This window comes from Lepidochelys kempii, chromosome 6 (genome assembly GCF_965140265.1).
Source record: "Lepidochelys kempii isolate rLepKem1 chromosome 6, rLepKem1.hap2, whole genome shotgun sequence".
NCBI classification, from domain to species: Eukaryota; Metazoa; Chordata; order Testudines; family Cheloniidae; genus Lepidochelys; species Lepidochelys kempii.
In genome coordinates this window covers 23,109,204-23,132,291 of record NC_133261.1, presented here as the reverse complement: position 1 = coordinate 23,132,291, position 23,088 = coordinate 23,109,204, and the positions used below count along the sequence as shown (strand labels likewise).

Here is a 23,088-nt window from a genome sequence, read left to right as displayed (position 1 = left end):
TGTTAATTTTGGAGTAGGAAGTCATTTCTTTTCTTGTCAGTAAGCATTTGATTTTGGGATCTGTTTTATTCATGTATCCATTGCACTTTGCACAAGTCCTTGTATCTAATGGCATCCTACAGCCATTCAAATAGCCACATGTACTTTTTTTGCTGCATAAATCTTTGTACCACATACTCATGAGAGGAAGGAGGGTCTTTCGGTTACAGCACAGGACTGGTGTTCAGGAGATGTGGGTTTCAATTCCTGCCTCTGCCACATTCTATGTGTCTCCTTGGGCAAGTCACTTAATCACTCTGTGCCTCAGTTCCCCTCTGTAAAATGAGAATAATGATCCTCCCTTTGTCTTGTCTATTCCGATTGTAAACTCTTTGGACAGGGAGAGTGTCTTATTATATGTTCGTATAGCACCTTGCATAATGGGGCCCTGATCTAGTTTGGGGCCTCGAGGTGCTACAGAAATCCCACTAATTATTACAGTCTAATGGAGCCAGAGCGCTCATCTCAACTCGGAACGCTGCAAGTTGGGAGTGGCACTTCCATATTAAAAATGAGGGTGGTGGTCACAGGTGGCATTTCAGTTCTCCATGGGTTTGGCACATCTTCTAGGATGCCCTTTGGGGACTACTCTTACCCAGAGAGGAGGCCATTTCAGAAAAGCTAGGGGATTTTGTGCTATAAAGAAAGCTTCCTACAACAGGGGGACTTTTAAAGGAGAGAAAACCCCTCTATTTAAAGACTTCCTTCGAATCCAGAGATGCTGAAAGAACGCTCTGCATTCTCCAGCTCTCCACAGCCCTTTCATTCTGTGCTGGTGAGAAGGAAAAATGTATTTTTAGTAGGAAGGTAGGTGAGTCCAGTTACTCCAGTTTTCAGAGGCCGTCACTCTTCAAGCATCCAAAAGCTCTCTCCTATTACTCACCCTCTGCTGCCATCATGGGGCCATTTAATTAATCATCATGATGAATCTTTTCCTTGTGCCTTTCATCTGAGTGCTTCAAAGGGCTTTGCAAAACACTAATCGAGCTCCATCAAAGGTGGCGTGAAATTCAGGACTATTAACAGATCCCTGGAAAAGGAGAAAATTGCTTGGGTCCTTTTTAGCTACCTATGATGTTAAAAGAAGCCTGAAAGCTTTTTTCTTCTTAGTTTGTACATCCATGATTCAGCTCCCGTGCCTAAGAAGGGTGTCTGAGTCAAAATGCCTCTGGGGGCTCCTCCTAGGGTGGTGAAATTTACACACCATTCCTTGTTTAAGGCTGTCCCTTATAGTCACATTCTGGCCCTCCATCACATTATTTATAACTCTGTTATCTGTTTGTTTTTGTTAACTCTCGTTTAACCCTAATGTATGCCAAACAGTCAGGATAAAAGATCTCTTTGTGAAAATTCAGGTCCCTTCCAGCTCTTTAACTGAGAGCTGAGAAAGCTCCAATCCTCTACTCCTCCAAAGAATCCTCCAGAACAAAACTGGGAAGACAAGACTTAATATTCCTCAAACTTCTATGGTAGAGGACAAGGAGATTCATTTTTTTAATGAAAAATACTTTCAAGCTACCTTATATGTCATGAAGATGCAACGAAAGGGCATAATTCTATTTTCTCTCTCTTTCCAGCCCTTTAAGAACATTGACTGAACCTAACCTGATCCAAAGGCCACAGAAGTCAACGGGAGTCTTTCCACTGATGTCAGTGTATTTTGATTAGGCCCAGCCCATTCCCCACACAATTCTAAGTAGGCAGCCCACTGCTGAGCTGCAGCAAACTCTGCTATTCCAGGAAATGACTCTTCCCTGATCTGTCCAGGCAACTCCAGTCTCAGCAGCATCAGCCTTGTTTTTCCAAAGCCAGGGTTATTCCTACCTAAGACCAGTCAAGGTTTGCCCTAAAATGAGTCAGAGTTTAAGACCAGAAGAGACCACCAAATCATCTAGTCCAACCTCCCCTGTGTATCACAGGTTGTCAACACCAGCCAGCAGCTGCACACTAAACCCAGCAACTGAAATTAGACCAAAGTATACAGGCCACCGGAGATTAGACTACAATGTGATAAAGGCAGAGAATAGGAAGGATCGAGGTGCACCAGTGCCCAAGGCCCCTACAATGGTAGGACAATGAGCAAATGAGATATACCCAGAAAATGCTGACAAGTGAGCCACCCACATGGTGCAGAGAAGGATGAAAAAAACCTCACCATCACTGCCAAGCTGATCTGGAGGCTCCTTCCCAGCCCCACCTATGGCCGTCAGTTAGATCCTGCACATGTGAGCAGGGACCAGCCAGCCCAGCACCTCAGTGCCACCCCAGAGCCCCGGCTATCCCCATCCAATATACCACTTCCAGCTGTGGCCATCCCTGATGCTTCAGAGGAAGGACATAAAAATCCCTCACAGAAAACATTTGGGGGGTAAGGAGGGGGGAGAATCTCTTCCTGACCCCTGCTGGTGGCCGGTTGAAACTTTGAAGCATGAGCTTTAGGAGTCCCAGCCTGGCCCCCCACTGTCACAAGCAACTCCATCAGACAACTGCACTCATAAATTTTTCAAGCTCTCAGTTAGGTTGTTTGCCTCCACAGCTCCTACTCTGGGAGGATGTTCCAGAACCTCACCCACTGTGCAGATACTGAATCTCGACAATTACTGTTTGCAAATTATTGTAATATACATCCAAATATCAAGAGCGTTCCTTGTATGGATACACACACACTCTCTCTCTCAGCTATTTGAAAACAAAACCCTAACAAAAATGGGGGAAATGTATTAAAATCCCATCAAGCAGATAGTTAAAGCTAGGAGAGGTCATGCTGGTGACATTCAAAACCAATTAGTCATTACTGATATCATCAGTATCAGTCCAGGGATGTTTGTCTGACAAATTAGTTTTATTACATCCCCGAAACAGGAACCAACAAACATTGGCAAAATGGTCAGTCAAACGGCTGTACCTACCTGCTTGGGTTTACAGTGCAATTAAAAATACATTTCAGCCAGGATATCAGTGCCATTAATAAATGTTAATCTCATTTCCATCTTTACCTAATTTAGTGTACCTGATAAGGGATGAATATTTATAGGGGGTGCAGGCAAGAATGGATTAGTGGCACATTGCGGGTGTGAGAGAGTGAAGAAGCCCTGCGTGAACATAGCAAGTAAGTACTGAAAATCTATGCTGACATTTGTTAATGGTGCTGAATGGGAGGTGAATTAGACAAAGGGGCACATTTCTATTGAATCACAGTGTTTTCTCTTTCTTTGCAATGTAGAATATGGTTATCCAGTGGCCCTAGCTCATGGCTTTTATTCCCCCTGGTTATAGTAAGAGAATAATGGGTCAGCTGTTAAAAATGAATGTTAGGTAAATGAAAATTCTTCACATGGTAGGGTCAGAGCAAGGCAGTGAGTCAAATGCCAAAAATCAGGGTTTTAGAGAGGGCTGAATAATTTTCTGACCAATAGCAAGATTTGTATGCATGGGAAGAGGCAAAGAGGCTAATGACATCTGATCCTTGTATGTCAGCTTCTCACCATTCACCTCTGTGCCTTTTCTCCCTGTGCAGAGTACAACCTCCCAGAACTCATCTGCAAGGCCCCTCCCCTCCTGTTCCCTTTGCTTCTCTCTACTTCTCTCTCCTTGGATAATAAACTCCTCAGAGGAATTGCAGGGGAACCATATTCTGTCAGAATACGTAGTTCTGTCGAAATTGAAAACAAGGCTGATTTTGCTGGAATTTTGTTTCAGAAGAAAAATGGGGGGAAAGTTCCAACAATGTCCCATTTCGACATTTTCAGAACAATACATTTTGATTTTTTGTTTTGAAGGGACTTTTTGTTTTGAATTTTTTAAAAATTTGTATTATTAGTTTCCTTCGGAAACTATTTCAAATATGTTTGGCTTTCATTCTGATTCAGAACAAAGTCAAATTTAAGAATCTCAAAATCCTTTGTGAAACAGAACTTCTGTCCTCCTCACAGCTCTCCTAACATATTGGATGTTACCTTAAGTAATCTCTTTCCTACTGTCTGCTCAGATTCTCATTTGAGCATCCAAGCATGAGGACCCTGAATTCTGTAGAAGTATTCTGCTGTTAGCTCTCACATGCACAGATATGCACTGAGGGTTTTGAACCAAGACATTTGGGAGAAAATTGTGCGTGTTATTTTGAAATTTAGGATCTATTTCTTTGCAAGCAGAAAACCATGATATCTTTGATCTGGATAGTGGTTTAATTTATCTATCCAAAGGACTTATATGGCACCACAGTACCTGAGCACATCACAAGCTTTATTTTTTCTCAGCACGCCTCTGTGAGGTAGAGAAGTACTGTTTGCATTTTACAGATGAGAACGGCGGCACAGAGAGGCGAAGTAATCTGCCCAGGTTCACAACAGGCAATCAGTGGTGGAGCAGGGACTTGACTCCAGGTTTCCCAAGCCCTAAGAGATGTGCAGTAGGCTAAAATAATTTGTGCTGATGGCATGGGCTTTGGAACGGAGCTGTTTGGGTGTCTGCTGGTTCAGGGGTGATCCTTCAGACTGGAATTTAGTGAAGTTTAGGTATTCTTTCTGTGGGATTCTGGGGAACAGGGAGGCCAGTACATATCTAGTCAGCCTAGACAAAGCTCACTGAAAGGAACCTCTCATGTAGCAAGCATTCTCTGCAGGTTGCCACTGTCCTCTTCCTCCTTCTCCATTCCATCAGCCTGGAGTAGAACATGCTTCTCTTCCCACTGCTTTCCTATGATCTTGCCCTCTCTGGGGGATTTGTCCTTATTTATGCTATGGCTACACCCCAATGTCCATAAAACATGTCATGCTCCAACTGCAGGTGATAATCTTTCAGATTAATCTTTTAAAAAAATACACATATAAACATCTGCCTGAAGATTTTCCTTGAAGGTGCAGATGTTGAGACTGGCTACTCACCCCTTTCCAGTGTCAAATGGATGCTTGAACATGGCTATCAGCACTGGCAAGCCCCCAGCTTGTCCGGATGAAATATAGTGTTGCATATACTTTTTTGCCTTACAGTTTGAAATATTAGACTTGGATTTTCTATAGGTATTTTGACAGCTGAATGTGTTCAGTGGTGGTGGCGAGTTTTTTTTAATCCTCCCAATTCTAAATATATGGCCAAATTCATCCATGGAGTTTTGACTTATATTGAGTTGCAACAGAGTGGGATTTGCTCCATTGTGTTTTGCCCCAGATGTATTATCAGTCTATTCATTCTATATTGCGCTGAATACCAACATTAAAACATCAAAACCGTGGTTTCACTGGGGCATATAGAGTACAAACAGCTTGTAATTTACTGGCTGGGCAAATTATTTGGGTCTGCTCATCTTTTACGTTTAACAGAATGCTCTCTCTGTTGGCAAGAACTGCCTTATTTAATTAGAATGGTGTTAGTAACATAGCAATATCTGGTGCTGTGCAACCGGTAAATTGTTCCAAACAAATTACAGGGTCATTCATTTTACTGCTCACAAAACCTAGTGCTTCATTTCAGGAGACATCATGGCCTCCCTGCTGACTGGACTCTGGCAGCTAGTTATTTCTGTGGTTGTCCTGTCTCAGCTCTCAGCAACGCTTCCTCCTCTAGAGAGGTAAGAGTCTTTTTGGGACTCCATCCCCCTTCTTCTTTCCATGACTTTCTGTTCTAAGGCTCCAGCAGCTAGAAAACTAAGGTCTAGTCTATATACAGAAGTTGCAACTGTTTGTTTGGTTTTTAAACTGATTTGGCTAAACCAATGCAAGTTTTTGTGTAGACACTCTTATTTTGGCAGTCAGAACAGAATAAGCTAAACTGAAAAGACCCACTCACTCTTCAACCATTTTAAGTGTCTACACTCAAGTTTGCAACAGTGTAACTAAATTAGGGCTTTTCTACATAGCGAATTCATGGGGAAATTAGTACAAAATAGCTAGGGTATTAATTTAAAGCACAATAGCTATTCTGCACTAGCTCCCTGTGTGCATATTCTTATTCCACACTAAGAGTTCCTCTGTATAGATTAGTTTAGTCCAACCAACTGGTGACAAAACATGGGTACTGCCAGGCCCTCAGCCAGGGTAAATCAGTGTGACTCCACTAAAGTAGAGCCCCTGAAGGTCTGACCTTATGGGCTCTGAGGAGTGATATTATGTAGACCCTGGACATTTCTTTTCAGTGAAACATCCATTTAAGTGAGGTGTCTTTTTTGTTTTGAAGAAGTTCTTTGCTACACCAAGTATCATTACCTGATCTACACAATGCCAAAGCATGCTAGGTGCTTTATTAGACCTGTAGGCATAGAGATCCTTGCACCAAAGAGACACTCTAGTGGCCCAGGCTTGCAAATCCCATCTCTCTCAGGCATAGGTGCTGGAACTAGGAGTGCAGGGGGATGCTGCAGCACCCTCTGATTTGAAGAGGTTTCCATTATATACAGGGCTTACAGTTTGGTTCAATGGCTCTCAGCACCCCCACTATAAAAACTGTTCCAGCACCCCTGCTCTCAGGTACTTTTATGTCCCCTATTACTCTACCACCTCAGAGACTTTGTTGTATTTCTCCTCACAGCACCCCTGTGGAGATAGGACAGTACCTTCCGCATTTTACAGATGGGGAACTACAGCACAGAAGGGCGAAGTGGCTCGCCCAACATCACACAGGAAGCCTTGGGGTGTTTGTCCCTCCTTTTTATAATTTCAGGGGAATCTTATAACTTCACATACAATGTTGCCACACACGTTTTACCAGGACAATACTGACCCACAAATTATGGGTTTTCAAACAATATGTTACAAGGCATACTTTGTAAAAAGACTACTACACTCGTGTGTAGGGTGTGAACACAGGGGTGTATTCCATCATATATGATCAGCAGGCTTTTCTAAATCTAGCAAGAAAGGAAAATAAGACATTTTTACTTTCTGGTTAGTTTAAAATATATTTAAACCTTTAAATATTTGCTCCTTCTATGCTTTGAACCTTTGCCTTTTTACCCTCTTCCCCCGCCCCTACTTGGAAAGCTCCCGTTTCCCATTTTGGGTCAAGGTCATTATGATTTCTATTAATGGCTAGCTATGATCCTGCCTCCCAGGTTCCCCCCCTCTCCCAAAGGGATGGTTTTAAACACCCACACCATATAAAGCATGGCATTGCAGCCATTTTGGTTTTCTGTTCTAAACTCCCAGGGCTCGGAGACATGCTGACGGGGTATTTAACAGTGAACTCAGCAAGATGAATGAAAATGCCTACGTGCAGAAGTTAGTCAAATCTCTTGTGGGCCTCAATCAAAGGTAAAAAATACTGGTTCTTCCCTGCTTGGTGCTGTTGTGACCTCTGAACTCCAAAGTATAAGAAGATCATGATGAGCCTCAAAAAAGAGAGACTATAGACTGGGTCTAGAGATCAAGCCAGTCATACTAGCAAGCAAACTGCCTGGCCTTCTCTGGAGCCTGATTCCAAATCTGGGGCCAGATCCTCAGGTGCACCTTGAGCTTCTGAACCGTCCATCCTGACGATACCCAGAAGCCAGATCAGCTGCTGCAAAAGCTAAAGCCATCTCAGGGCTGCTCTAACTGGCACACACTGTAATGCCCCCCCCCCCCGGGGATGTTCCAATGGCCCATTACTTCCAACAAGAGGGGGGCTAGGAGTGAGTGGCATAAAGCCAGCTAAGCCACAGGTGATTACTTTCCACACAGGAATCCATAACTGCTGCTTCAAGGCAGCTTCAAATTCTCTAGGTGAAATCTTTGGTAGCGAGAGCAGCCCAAAAGGGGAGCCAGCATGGGGCAGAATCCAGCCCTAGTGCTTCAGGAACATACCCTACCTTGCATGCAACCAGGTCTGACTCTAGAGAGCTCATTCATCAGCCCTGCAGAGCTCACTCAGGCATAGCTCCCTCTGAACGCACTGGAAGGGAGTTTTGCCTGAGGAAGATTGGAATAAGGACTTCCCCTTTCCCCTGGGGTGTCCATGCCAATGGAGGTGTGGTGTGTCGCTGTACACTCACAATTCCAAGCCTGAGGTAACAAGTGAAAAAACAGAGAGAGTCTGCTGCCTTCTCCTCTTCCTTGCATGTCAGACTAAGGGGCTAAATCATCACTCACCCTACGTGCCTGCACACCAGGGGGGAAAAGGTTATCGCTTAGAAGGTTTTCTTACCCTGTATGTTCCTTGGGGCAGGGACCATTTTTTTTTGTTGCTCTGTCTGGGCAGTGCCTAGCACAATGGAGTCTCGGTCCATGACTAGGGCTCCTAGCCACCACTGCAATACAAATAATAAGGTACGGTGCTCCCTTACTCCCCTGCATGGGACACCCACATTTCAGGTCGCAGCACCGGTGGGAGAGCAGCTTCTGCAGGGCCAGTTCTCCCCTTCCTGAGCAGGTGCAGGGTGGGAAGGAGCAGGGACTGGGTGCAGCCATGGGCTGAGCTGAGCTGGTGTGAAGTGGGAAGGGAACTGCTCTAATGGTGTAGTCTGGTAGCCGGCGGCTTCCCCCCTCGAGCAAGTCTGAGAGTCGCAATTCCCTCCCTGGTGTGCTCCTGGGCCAGCACAGCTGCGCAGGGCCACTTACCCAGGGCAGGTGGTAAAGTGACAATCTAGCCAGAGGTAGGGCCACATCCAGCCCACGGGACCCTCCTGCCCGGCCCCTGAGCTCCTGGCCCAGGAGGCTAGCCCGCAGCCCCTCCCCTGCTGTTCCCCCTCCCCCGCAGCCTCAGCTCACTGCACCGCCGGCGCAATGCTCGGGGGGGGGGGGGGCTGCGAGCTCTTGGGGCAGCGCAGCTGGAGAGCCGTGGCCTGACCCGGTGCTCGGTGCTGCACGGTGCGTGGCTGTAATGCCGCCAGCCACCGGTGCTCCAGGCAGTGCGGTAAGGGGGCAGGGAACAGGGGAGGTTGGATAGAGGGCAGGAGAGTTCGAGGGGGTAGTCAGGGGCCAGGGGTGTGGATAGGGGTCGGGGCAGTCAGAGGGTGGGAAACAGGGGGTTTGAATAGGGGCAGGGGTCCTGGGAGGGCAGTCAGGAAGGAAAGTGGGGGTTGGATGGGGCGGTGGGGGGCAGTCAGGAATGGAGGGTCCAGGGGTGGTCGGGGACAGGGAAAAGGGGTGGTTGGATGGGGCAGGAGTCCCAGGGCGGCTGTCAGGGGACAGGGAACTGGGGGACTGGATGGGGTAGGAGTCCTGGGGGAGCCATCAGGGAGCGAGAAGCAGGGAGGGGCCGGGCCATGCCTTGCTGTTTGGGGAGGCACAGCCTCCCCTAACCGGCCCTCCATACAATTTTGGAAACCCGATGTGGCCCTCAGGCCAAAAAGTTTGCCTGGCCCTGATCTAGCCCAAGGTTTGTAACTTTATACAGATGCCAACATTTTGAAGCTATCGTTAAGGAACAGGGGGAAGCCACACACCATTTAACTCCCTTGAAATTCATGCAACTAGAGGATGTTTTTGCCGGGGGGCGGGTGGGGGGAGAACAGCACCGTTATATAAAAAAAATTGATCATCCTTTCTAAATATGAACAGCTGGCTTGATCGTATGTTGTCTAGAGTAAGCCATATGCCCATCTAGAACTGTTCGTTTTCAGTTACCTACGCCAGGGCATAATTCATAGGCACAAGAGAGGCAGCTTGTCTCCCCTTTAAGTTCTGAGCCTGTGGGACAATCCCAATACACAGTGCTGGGAGCAGGAGCCTATCTGAGCGGGAAAGGCCCCACTGTGCAGCAATGGCAGGTGTAATCGAAGTCCCGTAGAACAGAGAGAGCAGCCTCAGGGCAGGTCCATGCCTCTTCTCTCTTTCCCGAAGCACAGGTACCAAAGGCACTCTGACGGCACGTTCACCAGCGAACTCAGCAAGATGAGAGGAAACGCTCAGGTTCAGAAACTAATCAAGTCTCTGGTGGGCTACAAGCGCAGGTAACAAATATATCCACTGGGAAAGGAAAGTGACTTATTGGCCATTCAACCCGTCGCAGGTGTCAGCTTACAGCTAGAAAACAGGCACCCAGAATGCAGAGTGACAGGTCCCCATCCTCCAGGGAGAGAGAGCAGTGTGTACTTCCTGGACTTCTGAAAGCCTCAGACACCAGAGCTAGCTCTGTACTGTTCCCCGCCCACTCACTACGACAGCTCAGCCTTCCTTGACTGCCTGTGTCTGATGTACAGTCGCAAGCATGTAAACACCCCTCTGCAACATGACCCCGCCCCCACTTGTGTAGCATCACCTATTAAGGTTGCCCTACACATCTCATCATACGACACACGTGCATTCACAGATAGTAAGAGAGAGAGTTTGTCCTGAATGGCTTACAATCTAAATAAACCAGGCAGACACAGGGTGAGCGGTGGGCAAACAGAGGTGAGATGACTTGCCCAAGGTCACATAGCAGGTCTGTAGCAGAGCTAGGAACAGACCAGAGGTCTCCCAAGTACCCGTCCAATGCCCTTTCCATTGCCCCACCTGTCAAGTCTTGCCTTTTATATCAATTTGCAGTGACAGGGGCAGGGACTGTCTTTTTCCATGCAATACCTAGTGCAATGGGCCCCAATCTAAGTCAGGCCTCTAGGCACTTAGTGCAATACATTCCACCCCCATCCCACCCCTGGGCTCTAGCAAATAACTAGAGCACAACGATCAATGGAAGCATTAAGGCCTAATTCAGTCCTGGCCCTTTCCTGGTCAAGAGAAGGGAAAGGAAAGGAACTCCCACTGGCAGTGCTACTGAGGGGCATAGCAAGCCATCTCTTGGTGTTCTTTTCTCTGGGCATCACTATTTCCCCATCTTTTCTCCCCTTCTCATCCCAATTTGTGACCATTGACTCATATAGTAACTCTAGCCATGTAAGAATACTGTGCATCTTTCTCCAGAGCTAACATCTACAATGGATTAGAAGGTCAGTTTATAGAGAGATGTTGCAAGATTGAGGCCACTGTTTCCCTGCCTTATCATTCCTCTTGTGTCAGATGAGGTTATGATAATCCTGAATTTCATTTCCATGTCTTGAATTTCATATTTACATAAATGTTTCCTGTATATTAGGGGACAGATAAGTCAACCAAAAACAACTCTAACAGCCTCTCTCTGCTGCCACTTCTGTTCCCCAGCTGAGGTGTAGCTAGAGACACTGTCTGGTTCATTGACCCCTACAGTGCACCTATACGTACCTGAAGTAGACGTGATATTTTGTACAATACAATCATTAGCATAGTAGGAGTCAGCTATATAACTATAGCCTGTCTTCTGCTAGTATGCAAGGGGAAGATGGTCATAGAAGGAAAAATCATTCCTCTTGCTTCAATACCACAAACGAGGCAGAATCCTTCCACACTACACAAGAATGCACTGGGAGGAATGCCGGCTTAATTGCTGAGCATATCCAGCCCCCTACTCCAGCTGGCTAGTATATATACTGCCATCAGCAGCCAGGAAGGAGATCAGAGCACAATTTGCCCCTATTCAGAGGATCAACAAAGTGGATTTCTGTTGGAGAGGAAGCATCTACCGGCATTTCTGTTTGTCTTTGTTGTATTGGCTTCCTCTCCCTAGAACAGAAGTGAGCTCCCAGAATAGCAGCAGCAAATTAATTAAAGGCCCAAAATTTTTTGCCTCAGAAAATTAGTGATTTTCAATGGCACATGTGCTTTCACCTATGTCACAACCGCAATAAGCCTTCACACCCAGCTGTAGCACGTCCCATCAATAATCAGGCAGGGAAGTATGTGGGAGGTCAGTTTCATATGTCATCAGAAGTCACTGCTTCTACATGTCACAACTGCAGCCTAGCAGGAGGTGGCAAGGCAACCTGTGTCCGTCTGTGAACATGATGGAGATAGGCCCTGTAATGCCATGCTTACTTGCAGTATATTATTCAGCCACTAAATGTCTCTGTGTGCTACATAGCGTTCCAGGCAGCATGCAGTCCTTGCTGAATAAGAGAGCCAAAACTGGGACTCAAGCTGTACAGGAACTTGTTTCGTTTGTATCAGTTGTTGTAGCTGTTTTCTTTACTAAACTTCTCTGGTTTAGGAAATACTAGAGTGCCTTTGGAAACACAGAAGGAAACAGGCTGTCACTGTATATTAAGATACAGGGGAATCAGTGTAACCTTCAGGAACTGGCTTTACTCAAGGTGTCAGATCACAACATCTTGTTCACAGTAGCTCAGCTTTTGCTTGGAAAAACATTCCCCAAAAGCAGGTGGCATGGGTGACATTAACAGTATTCTTCCCCCCTCTCCTCCAAATCAGTGATGAGGTGGATGGCTCTGAAGGATTAATCCATACAGATATACCAAGGACACATCAGACCGGCAGCTCTTACGATGACTTTTGCTTCATGTGGTTATACCAGAGCTTTCTGAATGATAGGTATGTACAGTATGTTTCTATTCTATCAGCAAGAATAACCTGGACTGATTGTGGTACTTCTATGGCCTTCATTATCATAGCATCTGAGTGGCTAAAGTATTTACTTGAACAGGGACTTGAAGCCTGCCAAAGGCTGATGTTCTGTCAATGGGCTAGCCAGGCTCACATGTCTAATTTTATTACACTTCTCTTTTCCTTCCATTGGCTTCAGTGGAACACTTCACATGAGCAAAGCTGTCCATGTGTTTAGCATGTGATTTAGGAGCACAAATCCTATTGACTACATGACATAGGACCACATTTACAAAGTTCTTTGGGCATTTAAAGATGCAGATAGGTGCCCAGGCACCTCAGTCATTCTCAAAGCATCTTAGATGCCTAAGGCCTGTTGATTTCAGTTATGAGTTAGGCTTAGCCACTTTTCAAAATCCCACTGGGAGCCTCTCTGCATCTTTAGGCACCTAAAAACCTTTGAAATCTGGCTCTAAGTCACTTTGGAAAATCCTACCCTTACGGGCTTTGCAGAACTAGGTCTTTAGCTCATAGCTTCAACACAAGGGGAAAAATGCACAGCTGAGATGACAAGTTCTATGCCAATGGACTCAAGGGATGGTAATTAAGGTTTGTAGTGTTTTGAAATAATGGGGGTTAATTATAATGCAACTGATGCCAATTCCTTAGATCTAATGTTATAAATGTGATACTCCGATAGGATCTCTATTAAATTCTCATAAAGGTAATGGTTAGCCTCAAAAGACAATGTATGAGAGAGGAAAATGAACTGGATTCTGTACATGCTAGATGGTGACATCTCATGACTGGGTACTATAAGTCACTCATTTTAGACTCAAAGTTATGGCTTGATCCTGCAAATACTTATCAAGGGTTCTGCTCTCATGAATCCCAATGGGACTATTCCCACAAGCGAGAATTCACAGGATCACAGCCTTAACTTTACATAGAACCTTGGTGTACCTCACTATTATCATCAGAGACATTTAACACTAAAGCTACCGGGACAGAGTCTCAGCTGTGTGAATCAATATAGCTTAGTTGACCTCCGTGGACTTACAGCAGCTGATCCAGAGAAAATTTTAAACACATTTTTAACTAAATCAAACCTGCATCATTCCTCATCCCTTCCTGAAGCGTTTTATTGTTGCTTATTTGTCTCTTATTTTGGGTCTGTCATAAATTTTTACATCCAGTGTCATCCTGCCGAGGCCTGCATGTATGAGAGGTTGTTTGCATAGAGATCAGGGACAATTCCATAGCTGAAACACAAGTTAGCATGTAGCTATCATCATAGAAATGCATTTAAATTCTATGCAATTCTTCAGGATAATTTTGATGTTATGCTTATGGAGATCTAAGTGCATACGACACTCAGTTTCACCTTCTGACACTTACCTGTCTTTGAGATCGATGGCTAAAAAACCCCTTGTATGAGGTAGTTATTAAAATGAAGTAATATGGGGGAAAATAAAATATTTCTCTGATTGTAGAGAGGCTGGATCTAACATTCTGGACCAAGCCATCTTCCACTTCTTGTCGAAAAGTCTAACTATTCTAACTCATTTTCCATACCATCTTTATTTAGTTTTTCTGAATTTGAAATATTCTGAGCCAGGTCATCAGTTAATTTTTAAAGTTACTGACAGTGCCACAAAGGTGATCTCACTATTTTTTCTTATTGGCATTTAATCAACCATCCTGGTCCCCTTAGGAGGGGGAAGGGTGGTCTTGTGGTTAAGGAACTGGACAGGGACTCAGGAGATCCGCACTCAGTTTCTGGCTCTGCCACAGATTTCTTGTGTGATCTTGGGCAAGTCATGTAGCCCAGTCTACACTCAAAACTCACGTCGCCATGGTGATGGATCTCAGGGGTCTGAAAAATCCAGAGCCACGGAGTGCCGAAGCTATGCCAACCTAACCCCCAGTGTGGCCGAAGCTATGTTGATGGAAGAATGCTTCCAGTTGGTCCAGCTACTGTCATTCAGGGATGTGGTGTTCCTACAGTAGTGGAAAAGCCTCTTGTGTCTCAGTAGGATGTGTCTATACTGCAGGGTTTTCAGAGCATAGCTATGATGCTGTAGCTAGGCCGCTATAGTCCCTACAGTGTAGACATGGCCTTAATCTCTCTGTGCCTTAGCTCCTCCATCTGTAAAATGGGGATAATAGTTGCCTTCTCCCACCCTTTGTCCATCTTGTCCCTGTAGGTTGTAAGTATTTTGGGACAGCAACTGCCTCTTACTTTGTGTTTGTACTATGCCTAGTAAAACGAGACCTGCTCTGGCTGTAGTCTACCACCATCAGGTGGATGATGATAATTTAGGGCAACTGGCAGGTGTTTCATTTTACTTTTTTCCTTAACTTTGTAACTCAGTCTCATCGCTACCCTCTAGTCCACTTCCCCTGTGGAATCCTGGACTTCTTCCCTGTTGTTTGTCCTACTACAGCCTGTCAGAGAGTGATGCAAGAGAAGCCACTCAGATGACCGGCCAATACATTTGCCCAGCCTCCAAACCACTGACTGAAGAGATGAAAGAAGACATGTCTGTTCTGGACTAGAAATGAAGGGGACAACAGCAGCCAAACCTCTCCATAAACTACAGCCTGGTGGGGTGGGTTCCGTGTGCAGCCTACAAATAAATAAGGAAGCTACTGAATCAGGTTCAAGTGTAAATGATGGGATCAGAAACTGCCAAAATAACAGTAAAGCATGTAATCAAGGGCACTGTGTATATTAGTGTAAAATAGAGGGTGGGGTTAGTAGATGGTGCGTGAATGATGGAAGCAGCTTACACAATACTTTGTTCCAGGCCTGTCTGTTTCTAAACTTTAATAAAAATTCTTCAGCATCTATTGTGCTTTGGCTTGTGTTTTGGTTCCTCTGGTCAAGCACCAGAAAGCAGTTGAGAATACAGGAGCAAGGCTGCTATGCACAGCACTGTGGGGATTGCTAGGTCAGGGCAAGAAATGTCCTTCCCTCTCTGTCCCATATCTATATATGTATGTGTGTACGTACGTGTGCGCACACACACCCACACCCCCCCCCCTCAGCTGGCATCACACAGCATAGCTCTAGTGAAGTCAGTGGATTTAGCCCAGCTGAAGATCTGGTCCTCTTTGTTCAGCGAGAGTCTCACCACTACTCTGGTACCCCGATGTTAGAAAGACAGAGCAGGAGACATCACACAGACAAAGAGAGATCAGTGCTTTTGTTTAAGCAGAAAACGTCAGATGGGCGGTGGGTTTTGTGACAAAGATCTCCGTGAGAACTATACTACACTGATGGCAGCGACGTATGGATCAATTTCCAATAGATTCTGCCCTTCTGTTTACAGGACTGGTCTTCTAGCAGTTAGAGAGAGGCACTGTAGCCAACCAAAAAGCAGAAATTCATTCTTAATACTCAAGTTTGTACATGCTACTCACACTGCATGGTTCTGATTATCTTTCCTGAAAAGATCAAGGGATCTACTTCTAATGCAGAAGTAATAGATTCAGCTGTCATCCCTAAACATAAGGCAGCTAAAGAACAATGTAGAGAGCATTCCATGTTGCCTGTAAGACTGTGTATGATGTAGCTCATCAGAAAACTACCATTCATTTTTCTTTCAGAAACATCTACAAAGCACTTAGTCTTACACAAACATATGTCTTTCCCTTAATGTAACACTTAAAGAACCATTTCCACATCTCACGGGCCAGCTTCCATTTATTGCAGCATGTGGGAAACCATGCTGTTGTAACTTTCTATTACAAAAACATTAGAAAAATCTCAAAGGAATATTTGGAGGAATTTTTATGTGATTAAACCACTAAAAGCAGCATGGCTAAAATTTTCAAACCTGGCTTTGACAGCACCTTGATTGGGATTTTCAGAGCAGTTTAAGTGAATTAGGTGCCCAAATCCCATTGAAATTCAGCCCTACATGTTTAATTAAGTGCCTAAAACATGGAATTGGACTCTTCAAATCTTGCCTATATTCAAACATAGCCTCAATTCAGCCAGAGTCCAGCAATTGTTCTAGTGTTAACCCCTAAGAATTTGTTTTCACTAGGAAATGTAATCATGTTTAAACAGGCTTTAACAATTGAGTTAGCTGGCACAATGCTAACCTTGCCCTTGTCTGCAGTGGTCAGTCAGTTAAGTCACATTTTGCTTTGTGCCAGCCAGACATGATGCTGAGTGGGACTTGCACTGCCCTAAACTGGCCGCTCAGCACTGTGCCAGCTAACTCAACGGCTAAAAAGCAAAGTTAAGATATGATTACATGCCTGGTGAGGAAGGTGCCTCAGTGTAGCTGGGGTTTGGACCTGCTGCGCTTATTGGAGTTCACCCTGATTACAAGGATTATCCTGATTAGATCTACACTTAGGGGGTCAGCACTAGTGCTAGCTACTGATGTACGAATCAGGGTTATCCCCAAGTGTAGACAAGGCCTAACTTTAGGTCCCCACGTTTGAACATTTTGGCCCAGCTGAACAGCAGTGAATACAAGGCATTGTCATTTCAAACGGAACAAAGTTACATTCCTCTTTATATGACTCTGTCTCCCACCAGAAGACAAGCTGAGTTTTGGATGATGCAGGCACCTAAGAGACAGAGGAAAAGAAAGAAAAATGATGTAAAAAATGGTGTGCTGTTATATTGCCAAGCAGCAGAACAAGGACTAAGATGGTAGAAGCAAATAACAGCTTCAGAATTGTTGTTAGATTGGAAATCACTAGTAGCAGCAGGTAAAGGAGCAGAGCACTCCATGCAAAACACACAGCAAAAAAGCATGTGTTATTCAGCCTTCCCCCCTGAAAATAATCCTCAAAACAGAAGAATGCCCATAAGGTTTGCCAAGTGGGGTGAATATCGAGAGGAGCGTTTCAGATTAGATTTCTTACACTCCCTTCTGTATTTAAAACCCCATTATGAGAAATTGCTTTCCAACTCCACAGCAGAAATAAGAAGTGACACAATCATTGCAGGTAAAAGACATGGTGAAATGTAATCTCACAAAGCCAAGAGCAAAACCAAACCAAACCAAAAGGGGGAGCGGGGACAGAAATCTGCAGAGATCCTGGTCTTTTCAGCAAGAAGAAAGTCCACCGCTTGTGAAAATGATTGGATTTTGTTCAGATTGGCTAAACTGATTGTTCTAGTACAGCGTATACTCTCCTTAGTCAAACCTGGGTTCACCTCACAGATTACTTGTATGACCTTGGGGAGGTCACTTAAGGGTCTGTCTTTGCTTCCCAGGCTTAAGCAGCCCCCCTGCAAACCCCTACCCAAGCTACCGTGCCCGGACTGGTGCTGTGCCCACTCACGTGTCACTATGGTTTCTGGGGACACATCCCATGGTTCTCTGCGCTGCAGTAAACTGATCCACTCTGATTCTTCCCCAGTGAATTGTAGGAGAGAGTTCGTCCTTTGGGGACACGGTGGGGAGGAATTGTGGGAAGGCACCGGAGGACTATCAGCACTCAGGGATTTAGTCTGCGGATTATCCTCACTGCAGTGTGGGCAGTGTTACCAGCCAGAGGTAAAGCAGCACTCAGGTTTTAGCCTAAAGCCTTAGGCAAGTCAGCCAGTCTGGGCTGAAAGCACCACTAAACTCCAGTGTGCGCTGTGTGTGTGGAAGGGAGACAGGTTAAAGATGACACCCAAGTAAGAGGCCTGGTTAACTCTCTGTGAAGACAGACCCTTAGAAGTCATTGGAAAATGAGTTCCCACCCCCCTGAAGACTGATGAAAACAAGAAGTTTTTGTTCAAATTTTAGCTGAAAGTTTCAAAATTTCCATAAAACCACAAAAGTGCTGAAAACATTTTTTTTTTTTTTGGCTTTTTATCAAAAAATCAAATTTGGAGAAAGCAGCCACTTTCCAAAGATTTTGTTTAATCAAAATCTCCGTTTTCCATAGAAAAAGTGTATTGAGACAAAGATTTTCAACCAGCCCCCACACCTCATCTCTGCACCTTATTTCCCAAGGTTTAATAGGGGAAGATAATCCTCCCTTTCTCCCACTTTGTTTAGAACATGAACTCTTCAGGTCAGAGTATCCAGTACCGGGTTTACACTGGTGCCAGGCCCACACTCAGACAGGGCCCAGGCACCCAGATTGTGACCCCACCCCCTGCTCTGCCCCAAGGCCCTGCCCCTGCTCAGCCTCTTCCCCCCAAGGCCACACCCACTGCTTACCCCTTTCCGCCCCCTCCCACCCTGCAAGTGCTGGGCGGGGCCTTGGGGGAAGAGGCCGAGTGGGGATGGGGCCTCAGGGCAGAACGCAGGTGGAGTGTGGGGGCGGGGCCCCAGTCCAGGCGCCGGGGCCCACAAAAGATTAATCTGGCCCTGAGAGTACGTCATTGTGTGTGTATGCACATTGCCCAGCACAATGGGACACTGATTGCAGAGAACCATTATTATGTCCCTAGTCACAGATATCATCCTAAAATACAAATTGCGAAGAGTCAGGAAAGTAACAAGCTTCAAATTATCCATCAACCATTTCACAGCCAGCTCTCAAGTTCCTTGCTTTGTAAGGTACTTAGTTACCTCACCATTCTGTTATGGAGATTAAACCTATTTTCACACTCATCTAGTCTCATTCTCAGTAAATTTTTTTCTATTAATGATTCTCATAAGTGAATCATACCCTACTAACAAAAGCCACCATATTCTCTGCAGCCCTCAAGACTTCTATCCTGAAAGTGGCAGCCTTGTCTCATTAAGTAATGACCTTGCATCCCACAAAGAATCCACTCTGCTTCGTGGCTGGCTCACTACAGCAATCAAACCTTTTAAACATCTTTAGCCAACGTGTGCCACACAAAGAAACATCAAAATGAATTAAAGCTTCAGGACAATGGCTTGTCATGAGAGTGCAAGATACTGGGTATAATAAGAACATAAGAATGGCCATACTGGGTCAGACCAAAGGTCCATCAAGCCCAGTATCCTGTCCTCTGATGGTGGCCAATGGCAGGTGCCCCAAAGGGGAATGAAAAGACAGGTTATCATCAAGTGATAATAAAAATCTTTGCTTATCTTCAAGGCCAAGCCACAAAACACTGCTGTAAAATTCCTCTTAGGAAAGCTTTGCCATGTGCAGTATGACCGTCTGTAACCGCAATTACAAGACTATGGTGAATTTTGTACAAAGTATGCCTTGTGAAGTATCATTTGAAAACAGAGAAGTAACTGGTCATTATTGCCCTGGTAAAATAAGTGTGGCAACATTGTATGTAAAGTTATAAAAAATTCTACTGTATGACATTACTGAGACATATTCCAAATCTGGGGAAGCAGACACAAACCAGTTCATCAGAGAAAAAGGCAAACTGATGCCTCAGCCAGGTATCAACAAAATCAAATGGACCATCACCTGGTTAAGTGGCCATTCTTTGGCAGGAAAAACAGTGTGAGTGAGAAATTTACACTTTGTCTCCTGAACCCCAGCTGGAGATGATTCTTAAAGAAGGGAATAAGAATGGGGAACAGGTGCCCCCACAATATTCCTCCCTTTCTCTCCATCCTCAGCAACCACAACACCTAGGGAACAAAGTAACAGCTTTGGACTGAGGGAGGGATCCTATCTGAAATGAATTCAGCCTGTAAGACAGCTGAAGCATGTGCTGAGAGACCTTTTGCTTTGAATTCACTTAGCTTGTTAAGTTAGGTATTACCTTTAATTTCTTTGTAACCAATTCTGACTTTTATGCCTCATTACTTGTAACCACTTAAAATCTGTCTGTAGTAAATAAACTTGCTTTATTATTTTATCTAAACTGGAGTGTTTGGACTGAAGTGTTTGGGGAAATCCCATTTGAGAACAGAATTTGTGCATATCATTTTCTATTAATGAAATGATGGATTTATATGAGCGTGTGTTGTCCAGGAGAGGGCTGGGCTGTACAAAATGCACATTTCTGGGAGAACGTCTGGGGCTGGGAATTTTCTGGTGTTGCTTGAGTGTAATTCATGAATAGCTGGCCATAGCACTCATACAGAATAGCTGGGCTTAATTTACATGCTGGAGGCTGTGTGTGAGCTAACCAGCAGTGTTTGCTCTCACAGCAAAGCAGTGTAAAAGGCATCTCAGGCTGGAGAATTGAGTCCAGATTGTACCCTGGTAATGTCACAAGCAGTCAGATGAAAATCCAAAGGAAAGGCAGGGAAGACAAGTTAGAAGTTGTTTTATTTGTGTTATGGTAGTACCTCAAGATTTCACCTGAGGGCTTGTACTTGAAATGCTGCAGCTGGACTGCTGTAGCACTTCAATGTAGACACTACCTACGCTGACAGGAGAGCTTCTCTCATCGGCATAGGTAATCCGCCTCCGCGAGAAGTTGACAGAAGATTGTCTACACCTGGAGTTAGGTTTGCTTAACTACGTCACTCAGGAGTGTGGATTTTTCACACCTGAGTGATGTAGCTGGGTCAACCTAACTTTTTAGTGTAGACCAGGCCTGCGATGAGGGCCTCAATGTGCTAGGTGCTGTACATACACATAGTAAGAGACAGTCCCTACCCTCAGGAGCTTACAATTTAAATAGACATGAGAAAGAAAGGTTTATTATCCCGATTTTACAGATGGAGAACTGAGGCACAGAGAGTTTAAGTGACTTGCTCAGGATCACCCAGGGACTCTGATAGAGCAGGGAGTTAAACCCTGATTTCCTGAGTGCCAGTCCAGGGCCTTAAAACAGAGCCATCCTCTCTCATTTTCCCAGTCCAATGCTTTCACCACAAGACCTGTCCTCCTCTTCAAGCGCAGTAAAATCAGTGGCTCTCAACCTTTCCAGACTAACATACCCCTTTCAGGAGTCTGATTTGTCTTGTGAACCCCCAAGTTACATCTCTCTTAAAAACTACTTGCTTACAAAATCGGACACAAAAATACAAAAGTGTCACAGCACACTATTACTGAAAAATTGCTGACTTTCTCATTTTTACAATATAATTATAAAATAAATCATTTAGAATATAAATATTGTACTTACATTTCAGTGTATAGTACATAGAGCAGTATAAACAAGTCATTGTATGAAATTTTAGTTTGTACTGACGTTGCTAGTGCTTTTTACGTAGCCTGTTGTAAAATTGGGCAAATATCTAGATGAGTTGATGTGCCCTCTGGAAAACCTCTGCATTCCGCCAGGGGTACATATACCCCTGGTTGAGAACCACTGCAGTAAATCAATAGTCCATGCATTCTTCTGTTACAGCCTCCAGTCATTCACCCTTTCACTTCAATGATCCTTTTAATAAGATTTTTTTAAAACCTATTTAGAAAGTTTTAGGTTTACAAATCCTTGCCAAGTAAATATAAGAGACAAAACAATAATGATTACAACAGTGAGTTTTTGTTCAGAGAAACATCATACAGTAATATCAGGTCTCTATTTAACAGGGTGTTACCATAATGCAGCGCGAGCCTCTTTACACAAATGAGATTTTAAAGCACATATTCCTCTATTGAGCAATCTTCTTACTAACTAGCATCTTTGTTAGTAACTCCATCACTTGTTAGGCTCTGACATGGTGCATGATCATATGGGAATCGACTGACTTATTCATGCTCCAGTAGTTTTATAGAGAGACAAAGGGAAACGTTCTATGATAGAATTTGAATACTCTGAATGCACCAGTGCCTTTCAGCCCAGGATGGCAAAATACTTTGCAGATACGGCAGCCTGCAGCATTTGCAAAAGTGATCGGCAATTCTGGGCACCCAGCTTGAAACAGTTTAAAGAGCGTAGATTTTCATAAAGTGCTAAGCACCAGCTCTCTGAAAATCAGCCTCCCTCAAAGGTGTCTCAGGTCGGGCAGCCAAAAAATACTTGTCACTTTTGAAAATTTAGGCCTTCTAACATCCCTCTGAGGTAGAGAAGTTTTATCAACATATTACAAATGTGGGGGGGGGAACAGAGGACCTGATTTGCTCCAGGCCACCAAAGAAAGAAGCAGCAGAGCTAGTAGGAGACCAGAGGCTTCCTGCTGGTCCAAACAAAGCAGGAGTTCTAGCTCTCAGTCCATTGCACTATCAAGATCTTTCATTGTAGTTAAACATCCCAGAGAGCTATGCAACACATTGTAACGAGAAGCAGGAGGAGAGCATAGAGAATGTGCTGGAGAACACGGCTTGCTATGGAGCTGAGCATAGACCTGATGTGGGCTGCATAGGACAGTACTGGCTAGTAGTGAGTTGAGATCTGACACGGAAGGTTTGCTTAAGCCCATATTATTTCTACCATGAAACATTCCCATGAAGTAGGGTGACCAGATAGCAACTGTGAAAAAACACGATGGGGGTGAGGGCTAATAGGCACCTATATAAGAAAAAGTCCCCAGAAAAGGGACTGTCCCTTTAAAAAAACAGGTCATCTGGTGACCCTACCATGAAGCAGAGAGTCTCTGTGGTACATCTGAAGTGCAGCCCTGCTCCAAATCATTGGCTCAGTACAACACTCTAGCATGCACTCTGTGATTACAATCGCACCTGCCACTGAGGAGCACTGGAGGAGACAGACAACGTAACAGGTGCCAACGTCCACCCCCCCTCCACTATATTTATTTGGGGGTATTCAACACCAAATCCTAACGCAGTTAAAAATCCAGAGATCCAGAGCCAAGAAGAATGCGGAATTCACAGCTTATCGCATTCTGAGAACAGGAACCAGTAAATAAGTCATAAATAAGTTAAACAATAAAGCAGGGAGGCAAAGGTTGAAGTGCCG

General features: G+C 44.7%; 1 protein-coding gene across 1 annotated transcript; it reads left to right on the top strand.

Annotated features, from left to right (window-relative positions):
* Window positions 1-5,516: 5,516 nt before the first annotated feature.
* SCT (secretin) lies at window positions 5,517-15,053 on the top strand. Its single transcript, XM_073350612.1, has 5 exons — window positions 5,517-5,605; window positions 7,179-7,283; window positions 9,797-9,901; window positions 12,234-12,353; window positions 14,813-15,053. Exons 1-5 carry the CDS (start codon window positions 5,517-5,519, stop codon window positions 14,922-14,924), a joined length of 531 nt encoding a protein of 176 aa, XP_073206713.1. The 3' UTR covers window positions 14,925-15,053.
* Window positions 15,054-23,088: the final 8,035 nt, after the last annotated feature.

What these genes read in the sequence shown, in the direction of transcription:
- SCT (XM_073350612.1), top strand. Translation starts at nt 5,517, where the DNA reads ATGGCCTCCCTGCTGACTGGACTCTGGCAGCTAGTTATTTCTGTGGTT. An exon ending in CTGGTGGGCTACAAGCGCAG is followed by an intron (nt 9,902 to 12,233) that starts GTAACAAATATA and finishes CCTCCAAATCAG; the next exon opens with TGATGAGGTGGATGGCTCTG. An exon ending in CAGAGCTTTCTGAATGATAG is followed by an intron (nt 12,354 to 14,812) that starts GTATGTACAGTA and finishes GTCCTACTACAG; the next exon opens with CCTGTCAGAGAGTGATGCAA.